Below are 23,258 nucleotides of genomic sequence, written 5' to 3'. Positions count from 1 at the left end.
AGATAGTGCTCAAGACAGCACAAGAGACAGAGCTGCTCTCTTTCCCTTTCAGCCAATCGGCACGTTTCTCGGCCAATCGGCACGTATAGTTTGCTCAGAACGTTTCTCCAGATTACTTTCCGCTGCCACTTTTCTCGTGACTGTAAGCGGAATAATCACCCTGGAAGATTCGACGCCTGGTGCCACCACCACTGTGTACGACCTTCGGACCCAGAGGTGTAGCGATTGTTGTCGGGGTGGGCTTACAGCAGCAGGCCTCCCCCTCCGGCGCTTCATTATGCGGTCACGGGGGTGCCAGGAGTCGATTTTTCATGCCGCCACACCCTGGCTCGAGGTCCACTGCCCGTTGACCTTCCACCGCTCCAAATCGGCGCCATCAACGAGCCGGACGGCGGTCAACTGAGCATCTAAGTGTCTCAGGATTGACACATGAGCCGAGCAGATCAGATGTCAGGGTTCGGGGTCAAAGGGCAACGGACCAGCGACAACGAATCGCGCGAGGCCGCCGGGAAACCAGGATACTGGTAGGATGAATATATATTTTACATCCTGCACACTGCTGGATATATCACTGAATGCTGTCCCCTCCCCCTCCCCCGACCAACATCTGAAGTGATGTTTTATCAACAAGACTACCACAAGTTCCAAGTGGCGTGTTCATCCAGAGACCTTCTGGTCCCCTTGACAGAAGGCACAACAAAGTCCACACACCAAGTCGGTCACCTCATCTTTATTGTACAAAATACGCGTCACGAAACGCAAACCTCAAGCCGGATCAAGGACCGTCATGGATCGGAAGATTACTTGCCCTGTATGAAATATGATGCTCATTTGCACGGCATGGTTATCTGCCCTCATTGCGCGAGGCAGAGCGGGGAGGCACCGCAGAGAATGCGACAGAAGGAAAATGACCCGCAGAGAGAGTAACGATAGTCAAAGATATAGTTGCCCACCACGAGCGCGCACATGTGGGCGAATAGAAGACGTTGACACCACTTGTCGTGAAAGGCTGGCAGTAACACATTGCGCTTAGCCGGTGACTCAAACAAAACCAACAAGCTGTGCAGCCCGCATGTCACGGCAGACCCGACGCACAAGACAGGCAAGTGCGCGTTAAGAAGTGCGCACGAGTGACGACCGTCATCGACGAATCACAGAACTGCAGCAGACGCCTTTATCGCATCGAGCGCACGGTTCTCACGCGCGGGACACAGCGAGCGCATGGCCGCAAATCCGCGCCGAGCCTCAAGCCAACGGCGCGCGCTCCCCCCACGCCGTCGTCATCACGCGCGTAGTGACTGGTGGCAGCGTTCTGTCCCCGGAGCAGCATCGACGTCCAGCGCCGGACCGGTCCTCACCGGGACCGCCGCGGGTCTGGTCCAGCACCCGGCCGCGGCCGGCGCGATCGCTGCGGCCACCTCTGGGTGTCATCCCGAGATGACGTCATCACGCTGGCAGGGCGACGACTTAACGCACGGAGACTGAACAAGAGCCGAGCGGTTACTTCTCCCTGTTTTGACGGCGCTTTGAACGGGGTAAGTAGGTTGTTTTTATTTTTTTTTTGTTTAAAACGACTTCAGACGGGGAATGACCCTAATGAGCTCCAGTGACGCGGCAAATCCGGTAATGGTGCGATCTCATTACCTCACCCGCGCACATGTGCGCACCGCACCGCATGAGTGCCCCCTTCCCTGTCCCTCCCTCGATTGATAAGCAAACAACGGAGCGAGAGCTTGGAGCAAATTCACATCCTGCGACAAATCGGTTTCACAAACACGAGTGCCTTGATGGCAGGATGCTGAAATACCCCTGATACTGAGGCTCAACGCTGCCTCCACACACAGCAGTATTGAACAACCAGAGGAATATGTGATTACCGCGAGAGGTCCCATTAAATCACCACTGCTAGACCCACAGTGCCGCCAGCAGCCCTTGTCACGACTGCCCACTTCCACCCTCTACTGGTGACGGCGCCAAGCCATACACGCCAGACGCCGCGCCCAAAAGCGCCAAACTATAGGAAGGTGCGCCACGGACGCAGCGGAACCCGCAAAACCCCAGTGGCGAAGCAAGCCGACCGCATCATCTACAAGCGCCAATATAAAGCCTTCCAGACCGAGATCATAAATACCTGCCTACGCGGCTCACATACATGAAATGCATGGGTTCAGCTCACCCAACAGGGGGCAGAATGCGGGCTGGAATGGCATGTCACGTGGTCACAATTAAAACAATACAAGATCACGCGTCATTATCGTAACCGCGAAACACCGCGAGAGAACGACTCTTAAGCTCTAAAGCGTTTGGCTGGTATCACTCAATTGGCTCCAGTATAGCCTAAACATCTGGCAAGCAAAATCTACGCAACGTAGCACCTCATCTTGACCATGTCGTGTCTTCATAATCGGGCACGGAGGAAACGGAGACGTCGCTAAATGTTTCCAAAACATACCAGCAGCCGACCACGCATGAATGCACTGCATTCAAGGCGATAACAGTTACGTTTCTGCCACGATACGTCATCATCGGGCAGCCATATCCCTACAAAACTGCATCGGGCTCGCCCCATAAACACGCGATACAAAACCACCCCTCCAACAGCGGCGTCGCGTCGCCGCGCAGCGTCCGCGCGCCGCTCGCGCTTCGTCGGCCGGCCGCCGGGTGTCGCTACTGCAGCCGGCAGCAGCCGCCGCTCTCCTGCGGCGGCTCGGACGTCACGCCGCCGCCGGGCTCGGCGCTGACGAAGCGAAGCCGGCCGCCGTCGGGCGCCGCCTCGCCGACGTCGGCGCGCGGCGCGACCGGGTCGCCTGGCGGAAGCGGCGCCGGCGCGCCGGCCGCGGTCAGTGCCGGCCGCGTCTCGGCGCGCTGCTTCTTCAGGTCGGCAAGCGTGCCGGGGCGGCGGCGGCGGCGGCTCGGCAGAGTACGGCGGCGGCCGCTCGGGGCCGCCCGTGTTCACCGTCACGTGCACGTGGATGTCGATCTTACTGGAGTCGAGCGACGAGCCGCTGTCTAGCGCTACACGGCACATGGAACGAGAGGGGCCGAGCTCACGACGACACCAGCCAGGCAGCGACGCTCGGCCGGCCCGCTCACCAGCGGCCGCCAGCACGCCAGACAAACAAAGAAGGCGGAAAACAACTGTAAGCGTCGATATGCGTCCGTACAAACAAAGCCAACGTTCCTCAATCGTCAACTACACAGTTACGCATGCGTACCAACGAAAATATGGTAACACATAGACCCATGGCCACTGAGCTGAGGCAATACACGTCTTAGACATATGTGGCCGCGGAGCCCACAATTCGCGTAGCCACAAGCAAGGCAAATGCGCAGGCGCTGCGTCTCATTACCGCTGAGTCATTATGTTTCATTGTTTGAGCCGTTAGGTGCATCGACAGCCACGATAATGCAGCTCGATTCATGATAAACCGAGGGTGACAGCACCGTGGGTACAGCGCCCAGCCATCACAGACATGCAAGGCATTGGCCGGGTGGCATGCGTTGATCTATGCCACATGCGCTCTGCCCGGGACCAAAGCTCCCACCAGGCGACCCTGTCATCAGGATGCGTGCCCGCTCAAGATCCTGTTCAGCTTCCCACCGCCGCCGCCGCCGCCGCCGCCGCAGCCGCAGCCGCAGCCGCAGCCGCAGCCGCCAAACAGTGCACCACACACTGGCACATGTCAATTCGGGCCAGTGAAACGCACGGGCCGAGGCCATTAGCGCCCCAAACGTCTCAAGGGTTATTAGCGATGGGATGCCCAGTACCCATGATCAATGCGATGGACCTCGGACGATTACCGAGACTGACCTGGGACGTCCAACCGCACCAAACCGCGCGAGTCCGAACAAACGGACCCCCTTCCCCAAAAGAACGGTCCAGCGTCCCCAGGCGGGTGCTGTGCGTCAAATGACCGCTGGTCGCAGCGCCCCTGCCCCTCCCCACATTGCCGTCACCACATCCTCGCGGCGGCAACAGACCGGTCGGCACACTCACAGCGCTTCTTGCCGTCGCTGGGCGGCTGGTCGTTGTTGTTGACCTGGTGGCCGTTGGTCTTGCCGTCCGACACGGTGACGCCGCCGTTCTCCGCCGTCCTGGCGGCACGGCCGAGCGTCACACCACGTCCGCACCGACCCAGCTGCCCGCCTCTCACCGCCCGTCGCCCGGCGACCCCGGAGGCGGCCGGGAGACCGCACCCCGGACACCGCCGGGCGAAGGGAAGGCACCCGCCGCGGACGCGACCAACAATGCACCTCTGACCCCCTCCCCCTCCTCTCACACAGAGCTCGGGCCCCGAGCAAAGACCGTCAGTTCGGCCGCGCCGTTGGTGCGCGCTGCGTCGCCGCGGGCCCGTCTCTCCACTCGAGACCGTCTTCTATTCAGCGGGCGAGACCCCGCCCTCCCCCTCCCTCTCTCTCCGTCTCCCGGCCCGTTCATCAGCCCAGACACCGAGCGCGGATCGGGGCCGACCCCGGCCGCCGCCGCCGCCGGCGTCAGCCATTCAGCTTCCGTGCCGACTGCATAATTGGAACATTCTGGTCGGCCGACCGCGGACAGCGGCCCGGGCTCCAATGGGCGGACGCGGCGGCGGCCGGCGCCGGTTATCTCCGCCAGCGCGCCCGGCCCGGGGTGGGCACGGCTCAGGGGGAGGGGGCAGCTCAGAGCGCAGGGGGGGGGGCAGTCTGAAGGGCGTCAGCAGACAGGAGTCTGAGCGCGAGGTCCGAGCGGCCGCGGCGAGACGGCCGTCGGCGTGGGAGCAGTCTGCGTGAGCAGAGCAAGCGAGAGCCGCCTTTATGAGAACGTTCAGAGTGAGGAGCTGTCGGTGACGACTGAGGATGGGCCATTTGGCAGTGGTCCCAGCAATTTCATACTATATATAGATACCACCCGTTGGGCAACAATCTATATTCGGGCTCCTATTCTGAGCGCCATGTACGCTTTTGTCACACATATTTCAGCCGAATAAAGAAAAGGTGGTAGCAGCCCCCTACCTGACACGTTTTAATTTTCGTTTTCGTCTGCAAAACCACGATCGCCTTTACCATCGTGCAAAGTTCCACCTTGACAAATAAAAAACAAAACAGTAGCTCGGCTCGTCGGTGACAGGCGAGATGAGCTCACCTGTTGCCGCCCAGTCGGTCCGGAATCTGGATGGTGATGTCCTGTAGGTCGAGCAGACCCGAATCCAGGGAGCGGTTCGAGTCGCCCAGCGCCGACTGCTGCAGAGCGCGGGCGGGCGGAGTCAGCAGGGCGGCGCCCGCTCCAAATCACCTCCGGCGGGCCCGCCCGGCCGGAGCCATGGGTCGTAATAACGAACGAAATCACACCGCGACAACAGGCGAGCCTGCCATAACCCGGCTACAAAAGACAAGCCCGCAGTAACTCGCCGACGACGGCTTTGAGCGGGGCATCGAGATACTGACGGAAATGCAGTGACGCTGAGACGGCGCGGCGAGTGCCCGCAGTGAGGCGCATGTAGATGCGGGGCGTCTGAGTCCGAAGCCGAACCCGAGCTCGGATCTCGCCCAGTAGTGAGAGCCTCCCCAGACCCACCGTCCCAGCCTACCAAAACCATCGCGAGAGGCCGCGGCCCTAAGATTGCAACGGCACATCACGCATCCCACAACGACACATGCAAACACATCCCCCGGCGCCAGCGGGCCGCCTTACCAGGGAGCCCTCCACGCCCAGCCGGATGCGGGCCTCCTCCTTGACGTCCTTCTTCGGCGTCAGCGTCTTCTGGCGCATGGAGGTGCGCCGGATCGAGTGCTTGGTCGACTGGGTGCGGCGCACGCGCGCCAGCTGCGCGTCCGTGGAGCGACGCAGCTCCTGCTCGGTCCTCAGCTGCTCCAGCCGCTCCCGAATCTCGGGGTCCTCGCATACGTCTGATGGCGGGGCGCCGGGTCAGACACGGCCACGGATCTGGGATAAGCGCACACGTCTGATGGCGGAACGCGGGTTCACACACGGCCACGGATCTTGGATCTGGGCTCTGGGAAGACAATTTGTCATCGTCTCTAATTAGGTAGAAAGGTCTTGAGCCCCCAGTTTTTCGGCATTGTGAGTTGAAAGATCATATTCTGACAACGATCGATCTGTCATATTCCAAGAGACGCTGGCTAAGCGACGTTATCAAGAAAGCATTAGCTACATTGACAAAACTTAAGCGAACGAAAATTCCCCTATGCTTTCTTGATAACGTCGACTAGCCGGCATCCCCCGTATACTGAAGATCGATTACTGCCAGAACAAGATTCCCCAGCTCACAACAGCCGCGACGGGCGGCTGCAGGGAGTGCCGCTCATCGCAGCGTGACGGGACACGTGATGGAGCGACAGCCGACGGACGTGCGCCAGCCAGCGGCCATGACGTCACACACCACGCATGGCAGCGTAGCGCCGGCAATGACGTCAGCCGGCTCAGTGGCGCAGTCGCGCGGAGCGACGGGCGGCTTCCTGTGTCAAGGGGCGCGCACAAATCTCCGCGGCAGGGAGACCGCACGTCGTGCTGCAGACATGGACGGCGGGGCGTTGGGGAGGCGAAGCACGATGCCCCCGATGAGGTCGTCAAAAGGATTCGATCTCTTAATAGGTACTCGTATCGTTCCCGCAGCAGTGCCCCACCCCTCCCGCTTCCGACGGGCATTTCACCGCCAGTGAGCGCGGCGACTTTCCGTAGATGTTCGTACAGTGCTTAGCCAATTCTCTTCGGACGGCAGGTCCACAGATGCAAGAATAGTGTGTGGATCAATCCATAACTTGCAGGTAAGCGTACAGCCGTTGCCAGCTCACCGTTGCAAACAAGCCAACTCGGGCCGACCAACCAAGCGACGAAACCCTTCGAAGCTATTGGGCTAGAAGCCCGCGTACTTTTTGCCAGCACGCGCTGATGAAAGGGGTCTTTGCCCCGGTTTTGTGAAGGTCCTGCTGAAGTCCCGCTACCAAAAGCAATGCACGTTACATTCACGTTGGACAACAATCCCAAAAGGATGGAGAATTGCACCAGTATGTCACATGGCCCACACGTTGTGCTACGTCAAGAGGATCGGCATTGTTCGGACAAGCCGACACTCGCTAAGATAAGTTACGTTTAAAACCAACAAGACGGATACCGCCTTCCAAACAGCCCTCAACCTTCGCAGCCTCGCGCAGAGACACATACACAGCAGTCCTGACGCAATGCAACGCGCTCGCAACTGCGGCGCCGATGACGGCCACGGCAGACAATCTTGAGGCACGCCAATCAATAGCCACATACACATCAACACACGACGCCCGGCCCCAGCCCGCCGAGCGAGACGGCGGCCGCGGCGAGCCCAGCCCAACTAACCGAAAGCCGTCTCGCCGTTCTTGGTCTTGGCGGTGAGGTCGGCTCCGTGCTCGTACAGCAGCTCGACCACGCGCGGCTGCAACGGCACGGCGTCAGCGCGCTGCGGCGGGGGCAGCGGCGCACACGCCAACACGCACGCTGCCCGTGGGGGTCGGCCGCCACGGTCCGCGTCTGCCGGCGGCTACAGAGGCCGCCCGCGGACGGACGCGGGGGCAGACGCGCGCCGAACGCCGAATCAAAGCCTACCAGGCGATGACCAGTCTGGCTCGGCAGGATGCACTCAAAAGTTTTTAGATACTGATCTACGTAAGAAATAACAACTGACGTCAACAATCATGCCGAACGATAAGACGGCACGCTAGTCTACACTGCCTGTCTCACGTGCTTCCCCACTTCAGACGATGCTCGTGACCTTCTCCGCCCTTTCACGACTGTACCCACCGTCCCGTTCGTCACATGTCCATTGTGCCCAGTGGCCAGCTCCCGCCGTGTCCCCACGGCCCTATGACTGGTACATCCCGGGCCCCCTCCCCCCCCCCCCCCCCACATCCATTTGGTCTTTCCCGTTTCCCATCATTCAGTTCCCACCCCGATTTCTCGCGTGTCCCGTTCTCCTCTCGTCTTCACTATCCAGTTGATCCCGTGTCCCGGAGCCGGGCTGTCCGATTCCTCCCCGGCTGAGGCTGCGGCCCCCCCCCCCCCCGGTGCGCCGACTCACGTGCCCCCAGCAGGCGGCGGCATGAATCGGCTGCCAGTCGTCCCTGTCGCGCGGCCCCACCGACACCTGGCTCTCCAGCAGGAACTCCACCACCGACAGGTAGCCGTTAGCCGCTGCCACGTGCAGCTGCCGGCAGCAGGGCGCCGTTAGCCGCGCGGCCCACAGCCGCCGCCGGCGGCCATGGCAAACACGGCGGGAATATACGCGTTCAAAACCTACGCGAATAACGCAAATAAAATGAGAACAATTGAAAACAACAACCAATGCTGAAAAGAGAATGCAAAGTGAGAAAAAAGTACAAGTCAATATAACTCCAATCCTTCACCGTCTTGGTTCAATTAGCCCCCAGTCCCCGTAAGGTTTATTAGGTTTTTGGTAAGGCGGAGAGGTGGCCCGCCCAGCTCGGCGGGGATGAGGGGGAGGGGGCCGTAGACCGGTGAGCTGCTTCAGCTCTCGCAGACAGTCCGCTCCCAGTCACCACCCCGGCGACACCAGACGCCGCCCCTCCGCAGCGTCGGAGGGAGAGGTGGGTGGGAGGGGGGGTGGGACCACTGACCGGCGTGGCGTGCTGCTGGACGCGCTCCTCCAGCCGGTCCGGCGGCCGCTGCCGCAGGTCGGCCAGCATCTCCGCCTCCAGCTCGCCGCGCGTCGTCTCTGGGGGCGCGGGGGGGGGCGTCAGTGAGCGGCGGCGCGGGGCGATCACCCGCCAGCGGTCGCGCCCTGGCGATCGACGGTCCTTCCGACGCAGTGTTTGTGCGCGCAGACGTGCTGCGTCAAAAGGTGACGGAGTCCCCACAACGCCGAACGAGCAGAACGCTGCGGTGTTCGTGTCGTCATAACCTCCCCCGCCCCCCAAACACATAGTCTGGCCTCCGCGGCCCGACATCAAACATGCCTAACGCAGCCGCAGCCCGTCGTGGCGAGTCCTCTCGTCGTGGAACTGAGACACGCCACGCAGGAGTGCTGGACGAAAAGGGATCTATGCCAAACGCCATGGGGACGCGTTCGGATTTGTCGGTGAAGCAAAGCTTAACATGAAGGACGAGGAGCTCATTTGAAGGTGACCTTTGTCACAATGACGTATTTCACCACAAATGACTCGACGACGTCGTTTTGTCCCCAAATCTCCGAACAGACCGCAAACACGTCGTTGTCGTTATCGCCACCACCACGCAAACGGTCTCCGACAGATCACCGGCAACTGCCAGCCCGGAAACAATGGGGCGCTATATCGCGGCTCCAGTCGCCGTCTTCGCCGCTCCGCCACGCTAAGGGCGCACGCCTCTGGTCCGCAGACCTCACCCCTGACGAGCCGCTGCTGGCGGCCAGCCGAGCCTCGTTACCATTCTGACGAGCTGCGCCGTCGGTGGTGAGACCGTGAGCGCGGCGGCAACCGGCACATTGAGCGGAGAAACACGCCGCCGCTGACAGCAGCTCATCGGCAAATCGACACCGACACACTGGCACAGCCTGACGAGCAGCACAGATTGACAGCAGCACACCCGGCGGCTGACAGCGGCGCTTCGGCCGTGACACATCGACACAGAGGACAGCAACGCATCTCCGCGGACCAGTTTGATAGCAGAACATCAGCACAGCGCGTATCGGATGGTGGCGCAGCGGACTGCCGCCACGGCAGTGGCACAGCAAACAGCATCGCGGGCAGGTGCCGCACGGCTGCCAGCGCTGCACTGTCACACGGGACACGACATGACACGCTGGACAGCACAGCAGCACAGCGGGTGATAACACCGTGGCCGAGTTCGTGCAGCGGTAAGTTCGGGCAGGGTAACAACGGGCCGAGTTCGCACAGTAACACCGAGACCGAGCTTGCTCAGCGGTAACCGAGGTTTTGTTCGCACAGCGGTAACACCGAGGTAGAGTCCGCACAACGGCGGCGAACATCGGATACACGGCGGACGGCCGCACCATCAGGTAACACCGCAAATCCGCTGCCTCACGTGTCAGTAGCTGGCGGTCATACAGCCGGCCAGATGGCGAGGGCAGCCGCGAGTGTCCGCTCTGCCGCAGGGCGGGCCACGCTTCCCGGTAAGACTGACATCGCAGTACAGCGCGCGGCCGCCACACGACAACAGAGCGACGGGGACGGGACGGGACGGGACGGGACGGGACGGGACGGGACGGGACGGACGGGACGGGACGGGACGGCCGGATCGGGGCTCAGACGGGCACGGGCGGGCCGGCACGCGGGGGGGCACGCCGGAGGAGGCGCGTCGGAGGCGGGCAGGCCAGGCTTCGGTTCTAACGTGCAAGATGCGACCAATTCGCTGGTGATGGCGGCGTTGTCGAACTCGAGACAAGTCAAACACGGGCCACTTCCGTGATGGAGGAAAAAACGGAGGTAGCCCTGGTGCCGACCAGACCCTCGGCGGCAGAATGTCGGGCCGGCATCGATCAGGATTACTTATCAGGTGAATTTCATCAGCTTCGTGGCTTCCGCTTGAATCCGCCGTTGCTCTTGCGCACCCAGATGGGGTGGTGCTGTGATGCCGCCCCAAACATGGCTAGTATTGTTTTGCTCTGTCTGACGCCTAAACAAAATCCCGCCGGACAGCCCACAATGCCCCCCCCCCCCCCCACGAGCGCCCTCCGAAGCGATCTGCGGTGGACAAACAGCCCTGCCGAGCAGACGCGCCCCGGTGGCCCACTGACCGAGCAGTCACGTCCCGGCGGCCCACTGGCCGAGCAGACACGTCCCAGCGGCCCCCTGACCCATCAGCTCCCGCCAAGCACGCGCCCTGGCTGCCCACTGCCCGATCAGCTCCTGCCGAGCAGACGCGCCCCGGCTGCCCACTGACCGATCAGCTCCTGTCGAGCAGACGCGCCCCGGCTGCCCACTAACCGATCAGCTCCTGTCGAGCAGACGCGTCCCGGCTGCCCACTGGCCGAGCAGACGCGCCCCGGCTGCCCACTGACCGAGCAGACGAGCCCCGGCTGTCCACTGACCGATCAGCTCCTGCGTGATGCCCCGCAGCGCCATCTGCGTCTCGATGTACTCCAGCGCGGCGTTGTGCTCGCAGATGTCGTACGCCATGTTGACGTCGGCGTTCACCGCCAGCATGGTTGGCGCCTCTGCAAGGCGGAGGTGCTGTGAGCGGCACGTGCTGCAGTGCATGGCATGGCACCACACAGTCGGTGACATCTCGACGGCCACGTGCTGGAGGCGTAGTCCCCTGGGCCATCTCGAGAACAGCGGCAACGTTTGGCAGAAGAAAACTCGGAAGCATCGGCAACGTTATCCATACGCTTTGCCGCTTTGTTAGTCTGGTTCTGTATCATTTTAGGTGCATCACTCGTTTATACCATTTCAAAATACTGCTCTACGCGACTTCAAGCCGTGAGTTAATACAGAAAAAGACAGTGAAGACAACAAATCGTTATCCACCTTACTATAAAGCTGTCTGGTCCGGGCCTGTCAAATTAAAAATGCGGTCTATTTGCATGCAAAGTGGCCAAACTGATACCAGGTTCTCGATGTAAGGATGACTCGATTACCACCCAATTATACAAATCACCTCATTCCATCCATCCACCCGGCTTCTTCGCGCAACGGTTAACAGACATCCCCCCCCCCCCCCCCAGCCACCGACCGGCACCGGCAACACAACCACGCCCGCTACAGCGCCGCTCCTGCGCATCATCCCAGCGATGACAGGCGTCATCTCTCCCCACGGCCGCGGCCGGCGGCGTTGCGGACCCGCGCGCTCCCGCGGGGCCACCCATCAGCGTCAACCGACGGCGCGAGCTGCCGTCGCCGTCGCGTCATCGCCGCCGACGCCGGAGATCGCGCCGGACCAGCCGCTCGCTCGGCGGCCGGCGGCGCGCGGCCGGACGGCACGGCTCGCAGCCGGGCGGGGGCGGCGGTCCGTGGCGTTCTTCTCGGGTCACGCGGTCGGCAACAGAGCCACAGCGCCGGCCAGTCGCGGGGGCCGGGCCGACACGCGTCTACAAGCGCGTCGCCTGTCAGACGTGTCACTTGTCGGAGTCGCGGCGCCGCTGCGCCACTGCGTCACAACCGCAACGTCGCTAACATCCGAGACCGTTGTTATCCTCCTTCCCCCGACCCTAACCGAGCTCATATACCATCTCGCCAATTCCATATCCCATCTCGCCCACCCCTGCCTCCCAGGAGCGGGTCAGTCATCAAGCGCCGCTGCCGCCGGTCGCGGGCCACCAATCAGATGGGAACGGGTCTGCTGACCGCCGACAGAGGAGCGCGATCAATGACGCTGCCAGCAACCCCAATCCCACCCGGCCGACTCGCCTTCGCCCGCGCAGGGCGTCTGTGGAAGCAGTCTGTTTCCGGACACGTTACCGTCGGTGTTCCAAGCACTTTCACCTTTTCTAGATACCTGAAGCCGTTATATATCTGTCGGAATCGCGAAGATATGCGCGTGCGTGATAACGACACGGCGCGCTGTGCCCCGCCGGCACACAAGCTGACCTGTGCGTAGCGACAGGCGACTGCATTCAAGTGTTTGTCGCGACAGGCGATACATTTCGGTGTTTTCCATTATTCCGTCCAAATGACACTTCGACGACACGAACATTTCGTGTAGAAACGCCCACAGCCCGTCCGCCGAGCGCAGTGGAATGTTTTCTCAACGAAGCGTGCTTCAAATACGCATTCGTGTTGTGCTCACCGGTTCGAAATGACACCATATATCCTCACAGGGAGCAACGATTCCAGTCACACACCCAATCTACGTTGATACGTGTTGGTATCCGCTCCTATCAGCACCTCTATAGCTATTCAGAGTACGCCACCCTCCATCGGCCGCGGCTGGGTAGGCGTCTCCGGCAGCACCGCCGGCGGTCTGCCCACCAGTACCCACCACCCAGCACACACTCGTGGCGACGGCGCTCCGCAACAACATCGTGTGGAAGCATTCACATGGTCACAACTCACTGCATACCGACGGCAAGATGGGAAGACGGCGCTTCCTTCAATACTCGACGACTCGGGACCACTTGGCCAGAGCCCGCTGCGCCTCCAGCGAATCAAGGAGGCGATATTTGTGTACCCACAGTGACAGCCAACCAGGCATACAAACGCATGGCCAAGAGCCCGTCTTCGTAACGGAAACCACAATCCACCGCTCAATACCCAGCACATCACAGAGATGATATTAAATCTCAAGCCAGCTCTCAAGAAGGCACACAAGGACATTACCAACGTCTACCTGGCTTCACCGGTGCGCGTATCCCCGGCAACACCCGTAAAACTTCTGCAACGGCCACCGCTTCGAGGAATCGAGTGACGCCCAAGCGCCCCAGCCGGCCGTAACCGGGCAGCCAATCTCTGCCGGGCGCGACCAGCGCCGCCTAATCAAATGAGCGGCTCCAGGTTCGGCCCGGCCCAATCCCGGCCGTCTCCCGGCGGGATGTCGCCACGAGCGGGCGGAAACGTGACCGCATCTCATCCGGCGTCGCTTCCCGGCCGGCCGTCGGTGGGCGGCCGCTCATCCAGCCGGCGGGCCGTCCGTCGCAGCCGTCGGCGGCGTACGCTGTTTCGCTGCCGTGCCCTCTCGCATCCTCCCCAGACCAGCACGCGCGGACGGCCGGAGTCGCGCCGCAGGACGCGGCGTCTGAGCGCGCCCCCGCCACGCCGGCTGAGTTTCAGGGCCTCCCCGTCCAGCGGCCTCTGACGGCGTGCCGCCCCGCCGGCTCAGCTCCGGCGCCTCTCGCGTTCGGAGGCGTCTGACTGCGTTCCGCCCTACCGCTGGGCTCCTGGGCCTCTCCGTCCAGCGGCCTCTGAGCGCACCCCGCCCCGCCGGCTGAGCTCCGGGCCGTCTCGCGCTCGGGGGCCTCTGACCGCGTTCCGCCCCGCCGGCTCAGCTCCGGGGCCTCTCGCGTTCGGCGGCGTCTGACCGCGTCCCGCCCCGCCGGTTGAGCTCCGGGGCCTCTAGTGTTCGGCGGCCTCTGACCGCGTCCCGCCCCGCCGGCTGAGCTCCGGGGCCTCTCGTGTTCGGCGGCCTCTGACCGCGTCCCGCCCCACCGCCTGAGCTCCGGGGGCCTCTCCGTCCAGTGGCCTCTGAGCGCACCCCGCTCCGCCGGCTGAGCTCCGGGGCCTCTCATCGCGTCTCGCCCCGCCGGCTGAGCTCCGGGGCCTCTCGTGTTCGGCGGCCTCTGAGCGCTACCCGCTCCGCCGGCTGGGCTCCAGGGCCTCTGGAGTCCGACGGATGATTGCGGTTGCTGATGCAGCGCCGCCGTTTGCCAGCTCCTCGCTCGCCGGCCCCGACCGGCCCTCCGAGCGACACTGCTGAGTGGTGCAGCTGGGTCACAGCCTCACAGTCGCCCGTCCGCCGCCACATAGTTAATCGACATAGGCACGCGTCGCACGACAAAGTAACGTGGAAACCAGCACATGCTTCCAGCCGCGTTAAAGACTGCATCATCCTGCAGGTCACCATATCGCACTCCCTATCTAAGGCACGCGTAATTATTTGCTTCGTTCATAGGCCTCACCAAAATCATTACCTTTTCCTATTCATTAATCGACTCATTTTTGCTTTTCTGAAGTGGCATCGCACGTGACCTACATTTTAGTTCCGCTGCGAGCAACTGCGCGGCCACTCGATTTCGCAATTGTCTCAAGAATTGGTGTTATGCAAGTACCTTATGGAAAAAGTGCGGTAAACGCAATTATCATAGCATATTAAAAACAAGTGTCGAAAACGGACGCTTCGAATCTCAAGCTCCATCAGCACTCCATGAATGAACTTTCAGAGTATCAGGACAACAGACCGATCCTTTGCAAATCAATGACCAGCCTCATACCGGACGAAGGCCTGAAAACTCCACTAAAAAAACCCTCGGACAGGGAAGCTTATGTAGCGGAAACTCTGGTTTACTTTCCAGCCGTCGCTCACAATATATCTTGACGCCTTTGGTGATTGTTCCTGTTTAGTACTGCACGTACACCTATATCATGTGCTAATTCCAACCAAATCAAACCACCGCTTTTATATACCTCTCCATACCTTTCCACCTTTCCACGCGGAAAACGAGTTTCGCACCACGCATCACGCAACTCTTGTCGCACACAGCGAGAACAACTAGGTCGCACATCCAGCGTGCTTAGGTGACGACGTGAAGTGGATCATGGACAAGCGGGGTAGAGTAAGTTGAAAAGGAAGAGTGCCGATCTCATTGCAGAGAGACTTCGGGTTCGAGTCCCACACACAGCGCACTTCATCGCATCGAACGCGCTACCCAGTGCGATACTTTAAGTAACGATGGGCCCGAGGCCTCCGCTGAGCGTAGTTCACCCCGACGATAATGACCAGCGACCCTGCGGTGGTGCAGCCGATCCGCTAATTCGCATCACTCAAGAGCCAAACAGTACCGCGCAGCTTTACCGCAGCGCTTCACGGTATAGCCCAGCCACCAACATTCATCCCTCGCCGAGGACAGACGGCCACCCGCGATCAGACCGACCACTGCCACGACTGTCATTGGTCGCGCGATAAGCGCTCCGTTACGTGGGATCATCGGGGCAACTAAAGGTGGCGTTAAGCGCGCGCCCGGCAACGTCAAACATGCTATGATGCTCACGAGAGGCATTCAGTGATTTTGAAATCGTTGGTTAGACCACGGCGCGCGGCCACGTCTTTCTCTGGGCGTTCATTACATTACTCACCTTTTTCTGATCTATGCACGTCAGATAGGACAAAGCTAACTTTTGCACGGACAAAACAATCAGGTCCTGACAGCGGCACACAACAACCAGCCCCAATTAATGAGACCACACCATCAAAAGCTAGCCAGTCACAGAGCGCGGCCGTGCGTGACCTGGCCAGCGGCGCCGACTGACCTCTCCACCAGGTGTCGCACCAGGTGCAGGTGGCCGCAGGTGGCTGCCGCGTGCAGCGGCGTCCACCGCTCGCTGTCCTCGGCGTTCACGTTGGCGCCGTGGTCCAGCAGCACCGCCATCATGGCCTCCGAGTCGTCGATGCAGCACTGTCGCACGCATGGGACGGTGTGACACACAGCACTAACGCACGCATGGGACGACGTGACACACAGCACTAACGCACGCATGGGACGACGTGACACAGCACTGCCGCACGCACGGGACGGCGCAATACACAGAAATGCAGACGTCTGAGCACGGCCCACAGCGGTTACACAAGCTCTTGCCAATCGCCTCAGTCTGGGGGTCTGGAGGCGACAGCGCGGGGCGAACTCATCCCGCCGTCGGGCAGGTCGTCTGAGGGTACCCGGGGCACCGGCGGGGGCGGCGGCACCGGCGGGGGCGGTGGGACCGGTGGGGGCGGTGGGACCGGCTCCGCGACGCAACCCACGCCGATAAATCACGCGCGCGCCGCCGAGAGCGACTCAACGGCACGGGTCGGGCCGATCGCATCTGCACGATGGGAGTGATACGGCGTCGGTGCTGGCGGCCCGGCCGGCCTCGGCGGCCGGGCCGGGGTCGGGGTCGGGGTGGGCCAGCCCCGGGCAGGGCTCAACAGCGCCCTCCGCCAGCACGGCCGCCACACACAGGTGCAAGGGCTGCCAGCCTGTCAGGTGGCACTTCCGTTTCTTTCCCGGAAACATTGCGTTGCATTTTGTGCTGCATGTGAACTACGTTAATGAGCTAGGCCGAAGACGTCCTTAATTCAAAAGGCTAGCGGCAAACGCTTCCACATATCAGTGCCGCTGACGCCCATCTCTCGATCAACCAAGAGCTTAAGGGCAAACCGTCGGCAAAGCGGCGAAGCGCAAAGCGGTCATGGCAAAAGCTCACTCCCCTCTTCCCTCCCCCCCCCCCCCCCCCCCCCCCACGGAGGGCAGTCTAAAAGGCTACACCATTTCAATTCCGGACACCGCCAGGGGCGCCGCGAACGTGACTCCACTCCATTTGACGACGCTTAAGCGCCTGCTTATCCCCGGCAGCACGACGGGCGGGTCACTTAACGGCCGCCACAGGCCCGGCGGCTGAAATCCCCCGACGTCGAGCGTCCACCGAACGATCGGCTGCGCAGCCGCGGCCCCGAAGGCAGAGCCCCCCCCCCCCCCCGCCCGCCCCTCTGCCGGACAAGTTCGCCGCTCTGGCTGAGGTTGGTAACACTGATGCTGACCGACGGCCCGACATGCTGACCGACGGCCCGACACTGATGCTGACCGACGGCCCGACGCTGATGCTGACCGACGGCCCGACGCTGATGCCGACGCTGAAGCTGAACGGCGGCCCGACGCTGATGCTGACCGGCGGCCCGACGCTGAGGCTGACCGGCCGACGTTGATGCTGGCCGGCGGCCCGACGCTGATGCTGACCGGCGGCCCGACGCTGATGCTGACCGGCGGCCCGACGCTAAGGCTGACCGACGGCCGCCGGGGCGCGGGCCGACCGGTCGTAACTCGCAATCGGCCGCCCGGCCAGACGGCGACCCCGATTCCGTGTGAGCTACGGCGCGGCTGAGCTGAAGTGTCGGCCCCGACGGTGGTCCGTCAGTGCCGGCGGCGGTTCGTCGGTCCCAACGGCGGCCTATCGGTGCCGGCGGCGGTTTGTCAGGCCCGACGGGGGTCTGCCTGTCCCGACGATGGTCTGTCGAAGCGGATGATGGTCTATCGGCACCGGCGGCGGTCCGCCGGTCACGACGGTGGTCCGTCGGTCCCGACGGTGGTTTACCGGTGCCGACGGTGGTCCATCGGTGCCGACGGTGGTCCGTCGGCGCCAGCGGCGGCCGCGTATGCCCGGTCGCGGGTCACGGCGGGTGCGGCGCAATGACGCAGGGGCGGCCGGGAGGTGTGTAGGGGTCACAAAATCGCGACGGTCAGGCCTTCCCCCATGGCAAGTCGTGGTGACTTGAGTGCATCACCGAACACACGAGCGACGCCCAGAGTCCGACATGGACATCCACGAATTAAAATATCCGCAGTGTGCTGGGATGTCTCTGATGGTCATCCCCAACCAAAAGTACAAATGTGCTCGCGGGAACTTCCGGCGAGCTATCATTTAAGACCGTGCTTCTGCCCTAAGGATGATAGCTGTAAATGATCACCGACCACGACAGTTTGTCCTGCATTAACTTAGGTTTAAGTTCACATTTCAAATTACCAACGGCCCGCTTTATCGACGATGAAGTGGGCCGCTCCATCACTGCGGCCAGAACGATGCCTCTACCAGCAAATTGTCGTCAATCCGGGTCATTGCACTAGTCCTCTCCAAGTGATCAAGATGTAGAAGCGGGATGGCCCAAGCCAATTGCCGAGTCACCTGTCGTCGCACCAGACCACGTGACTTCCAGCGACGCGCGAAAGGTCAGAGGTCATTTAATCGGCCGATGCGAGCACAATCACAAGGAAATCTTCCATGGGGCGGGTCGCAGGATTCCCGGGCGTGGAGGTGATTGGTCGGGAGCTGTGGGGCTCCCACCGCCGGCTGCCTGCACTGTTCCAGTCCAGCCGTCCCTGTTCCCGGGGCCCACACCGCCGGCTGCCTGCACTGTTCCAGTCCAGCCGTCCCTGTTCCCGGGGCCCACACCGCCGGCTGCCTGCACTGTTCCAGTCCAGCCGTCCCTGCTCACGGGGCCCACACCGCCGGCTGTCTGCACTGTTCTAGTCCAGCCGCCCCTGCTCACGGGGCCCACACCGCCGGCTGCCTGCACTGTTCCAGTCCAGCCGTCCCTGTTCACGGGGCCCACACCGCCGGCTGCCTGCACTGTTCCAGTCCAGCCGCCCCTGCTCCCGGGGCCCACACCGCCTGCCCGACTGTCTGCACTGTTCCAGTCCAGCCGCCCCTGCTTCCGGGGCCCACACCGCCTGCCCGACTGTCTGCACTGTTCCAGTCCAGCCGCCCCTGCTCCCGGGGCCCACACCGCCGGCTGTCTGCACTGTTCCAGTCTAGCAATCCCTGCTCCCGGGGCCCACACTGCCGGCTGTCTGCACTGTTCCAGTCCAGCCGTCCCTGCTCACGGGGCTCACACCGCCGACTGTCTGCGCTGTTCCAGTCCAGCCGTCCCTGCTCACGGGGCCCACACCGCCGACTGCCTGCGCTGTTCCAGTCCAGCCGTCCCTGCTCACGGGGCCCATACCGCCGACTGTCTGCGCTGTTCCAGTCCAGCCGTCCCTGCTCACGGGGCCCACACCGCCAGCTGTCTGCACTGCTCCAGTCCAGCCGTCCCTGTCCACACCGCCGCGCTCGGCATGGCTCGTGTCGGGCGCCAGTGGACGCTCTGATTTCAGCAGGAGGCGGCGCCACCGGACCCCCGACAACAGCGAGCGGTAACGTCAGGCGTTGGGACACGTCCTGGCTCAACGTTCGGCAGAATCAAGTACATTCCATCCGATCCAGAACATCTCTTGGCAACTCCTTTATAAATCAGCACTTGCTGTGTCAGGACAATACGAAGGCAATCATGCCTGCATCAGTCACTGGAAGTTCGGTTTGTGGGTCTGCACAGTGACTTCAACGTAAGCGTCTGAAAGCGGGTTCTTTAAGTGGACGGGTAATAGAAGAACTAAAACTAAATAGCAGTGCCTGCTCAAGTCTAGCGTCTGTTCAACCGCATGTCCTTCAAGGGCGCCTACGTGAGGTGGTCGCTCATCCCACGCCGACAGCGACCACCTCCCATTTCTACGGCTCGTTCCCCTCACCAGGCCAATCACGGGGAGAAAACGTCCATTCACGCACTGCTGCTGATCGGCACCACCCAATCACGGCCGCTCGGACCGCGGGGAGCCCGGACAAAGCCCGACGACGCCGGAGGAGGCCGGCCCGGCGCTCTGCCCGCCCAGGGACGCCGGCGGCGCTAACAGCCCTGACGTCTGCCAGGCGGTTGTTCTCGCGAGCTCCGCGTCCGGCAGCAGGAAGGAAGGAAGGCGGAGCGGGCCCGACGGCCCCCGCGGGGAGCGGCGAAGGAAGGAGACGACGGCGACGACCAGAACAGACGGAGACGGGCGGAGATAAGCAGGTCTGGCCGGGGTTAACACGCGCCCGGGTGGCCTGTTGGATAACCTTCGCTCGGGTGTGGGGGTCAATCTGACCCCCTGAGGCCTCAGAAACTAAGAGAGCTACGGACACCAAATTCATAGGATGTGCTGGCTCGTACGTGAACTCACTTAGGTCAAATTTTGAGGTTCCTAGGTAATGACCTGCGTCAAATAAGTAGTCAGATGAGGCCAAACAAGGTCAAACTCTTGGTTGGTCTCCAAAGTACATTCAGAACCTAGATACCTGTTCCAAGCAAAAGTTCACATGCTCATTTATGGTCAGTGACCTTGTTTGATCTTCTGAAGGTCATGGTGACCAAGAGTCGTATAAGACTGCTTTGAGCTCTGCATATGAATAAGCGACAAAGATCACACTAGGCAGTACGTTCCTAAAAAACGAAATGTCAACCTGGGTCATTTCAGATCAGTGACCTATTCTGACCTTAATGAAGTCCACTGAGGATGTATAATGCGGTTCCTGTTATCAATACATTTTAAACGAGCACCAGAAACTAACCCATCAGCAAGCCATGGGGTTATAAAACGGGTTGGTTTTAATCTTAACCTGACCTTCATACCTGGTCCAAGGCCAATGCAGTTTATTGATTCAATTATTCTGTTGCCCTAAGAAAGTATATACGAGGTGTGTGACTTTGTTTAACACTCCGTGGTTGCATCAGATTGGACGATTCTCTAGAATTGACTGCTAAATCCATGGCTTGCCTTTGACCCGCCGTAGGTCAGCGACCTTACAAGGTATATCTAAATTTGTGATAGCAAACGATCCGCTACTCAATCGTCTACAACCATTAAAAGTTGGCGCGGCTACGCCGCGCCATTCGGAAACCATTCCGGAAAAACCTTCGGGGGTCCATCTGACCCCCACCCGAGCGCGCGTTAATCGAAACGCTTGTGTGACAGGGCCCGTCGGAAGGATGGGACGGGCTGGGAGGGCGAAGACCGTAGGGGTGGCTGGACACGAACTAAGACATGAAGCCCGAAGGCCACAAGTTGCGGTCAAGTCTGCGAGGATACGTCAGGGCGAAGACCCTCAACCCAAACTCGCCTACCGCCCGCCGGATTCTCATCCCAGAAACATTAACCTGAGCGACGCATCCGCTATGAACGGCAATCCGCTTGGCTCACGAAATGTTTGGCCAAATGCCAAGTGCTTAGCTACAAGCAGCTTGGGGCAAAGCCGCTGCACAAGCCGCTTTTCTGTCCACCAACGATCCTGTACGGGATCCGCCTGAAGCGAGGATTGCCAGCGTCAGGACGACCACGCCAGGCCACAACAGCGTGCCGGACACACCATTGCCGGCTGCCCCGACCGGACCCCGGGGGTGTCGGGTCCGCGCGGTGCCGGCCAGAGCCGGCCCACCCGGCCACGGACTGGCGCCCGGGCCCGGGCCGCGGCCTCGGGTCAGCCCCAGGTCAGCCGCCCGGCGTGACGTTATCAGTCGGCCGCCGCCCGCACCTCAGGTGTCGACGGTTGACCCTACTGCTGAACGCGCTGGCGGGTCAGCCCGCCCGCTGCTTGACGGTGTCGAACGGCACGTACTCTCTACGCAACGCCGCGGGCACGACGCGCGCCGCGCGGTATCACGCGGGGCCCACGCTGACGCCGACAACGCTGACACGTCACATCGGCGACACTGTCACCGCTCGCGCTAACGCGAAGCCCCGCATGGCAGAGCGCCTGACCCAATGTGCCGGGCGGCGCTGTGATTTCCGGCCCAATTCGTCCCTGTGACGAGCGATCTCCGAGATCTGTGACGACCTGCCGTTTCTCGCATGATCCGTCCTTTCGTTCACGTCGCGACCGCGTTGTCTTCATCCTCGATGAAAGCATGGTTAGGACAAATGTGTTCAAAATGCGAGCTGTGGGCGCGGGGAGAGAGGGGGGGGGGGGGGGCGTCGAGCGACAAGCATTTCCGACAGCAACATCCCCCAACCGCTAAACATTCGTGAACAGGACGGGCGCCGACGCCATCCTGCCTCACGCCGTCTACTAACGGTGGGACGACACGCAACATCGAGCTGAACCCACGCCAGTCAGCAGCAACGGTGGAGGACGGCACCCAGCGCAAACGCCGACGGCCAAGCGGCCGGCGCCTGTTGTGCAGCGGCAGGTACCGGTGGGTGTCCGCGACTGGAGGGACCTGACGTGGGGTAACCGGCGTTGGCGGTCGCGGGCAGGTGGCGCGCGCCGTCTGAGCAACGACTCAGCCGCCGGTGGCATGCGACACACCACCGCCGGTGGCACGCGGTACACCGCCGCCGGTGGCATGCGGCACACCGCCGCCGGTGGTATGCGGCACACCGCCGCTGGTGGCATGCGGCACGCCGCCGCCGGTGGCATGCCGCACACCGCCGCCAGCCGCTGAATCGGCACCAATCAGAGTGTACGCCGCTGTAGTTAGGCAGCATTCAGACGCAGAAGACGGCACTGGTTTTTTCTGCTTCGGAACACAGTCGGCAGCGCCAATAACATGTTTTGCTGAGTTGCTTCAACATTCAATGGGCGTCCCTGCCCGCGTCTAGACATGTCCGTTAGAAGACTCAGCGGGCGTGACCGACACCGGGTCGCTGTGGCAAAACGAGCGGCACAATTAAGCCCTGTGCCGGAAAGCATAGCCTGTCCGGCAACAGCTGCCTGGTACGGAATGTGGACAGCGCGTGCCACTGACCAATGAGCGGCACAATGGGGGCCATAACTTGGATACGGAACTTAACTGAATGGGCTCGGTAATTTCCCGCCTTTGGACGTTGATAACGGCCGCAGCCGTGCTCCGGTTCAGCACAGGAGTCCCGCCCGACCCAGAACCAGCGCGAGCACCCGGCCGATGTCCGACACTCCCGTCCACGACCGGGGCTACGGGCCGCTCCAACCTCCGACCCAGCACCAGCGCCAGCACCCAGCCGATGGCCGACACACCCGTCCACGACCAGGGCTACACGCTGCTCCGACCTCCGACCCAGCACCAGCGCCAGCACCCGGCCGATGTCCGACGCGCCCGTCTACGACCAGGGCTACACGCCGCTCCGACCTCCGACCCAGCACCAGCGCCAACACCCGGCCGATGTCCCACGCTCCCGTCCACGACCAGGGCTACACGCCGCTCTGACCTCTGCACTGGCTCCAGAGACCCAGCCACCAGCCACGTCCGTACATTCCCGCGACGGGTACATCGGCGACCTGCTCTCGGCTGCGCCGCGGCCGCTCGGGCCGAGAGCTTCCATCACTGCTCA

General features: G+C 61.9%; 1 protein-coding gene across 1 annotated transcript in view; it reads right to left on the bottom strand.

Moving 5' to 3' along the window:
- Nucleotides 1-2,893: 2,893 nt before the first annotated feature.
- Nucleotides 2,894-23,258, bottom strand: part of LOC119099045 (protein phosphatase 1 regulatory subunit 16A) — a gene marked incomplete at its 3' end in the record, with an annotated part of 50,955 nt that continues 30,590 nt past the window's right edge. Inside the window, 10 exon segments of the mRNA XM_037222095.1 lie at nt 2,894-3,015; nt 3,998-4,095; nt 5,123-5,220; nt 5,672-5,886; nt 7,331-7,406; nt 8,049-8,174; nt 8,605-8,661; nt 9,351-9,403; nt 11,122-11,141; nt 15,886-16,031. Coding sequence (XP_037077990.1) covers nt 2,894-3,015; nt 3,998-4,095; nt 5,123-5,220; nt 5,672-5,886; nt 7,331-7,406; nt 8,049-8,174; nt 8,605-8,661; nt 9,351-9,403; nt 11,122-11,141; nt 15,886-16,031 — 1,011 coding nt within the window.

The sequence above is a fragment of the Pollicipes pollicipes genome, unplaced genomic scaffold (genome assembly GCF_011947565.3).
Source record: "Pollicipes pollicipes isolate AB1234 unplaced genomic scaffold, Ppol_2.1 Scaffold_4740;HRSCAF=5597_pilon_pilon_pilon, whole genome shotgun sequence".
NCBI classification, from domain to species: Eukaryota; Metazoa; Arthropoda; class Thecostraca; order Pollicipedomorpha; family Pollicipedidae; genus Pollicipes; species Pollicipes pollicipes.
The sequence above is the reverse complement of the archived record's forward strand: the minus strand, read 5'-3'. Positions and strand labels throughout refer to the sequence as shown.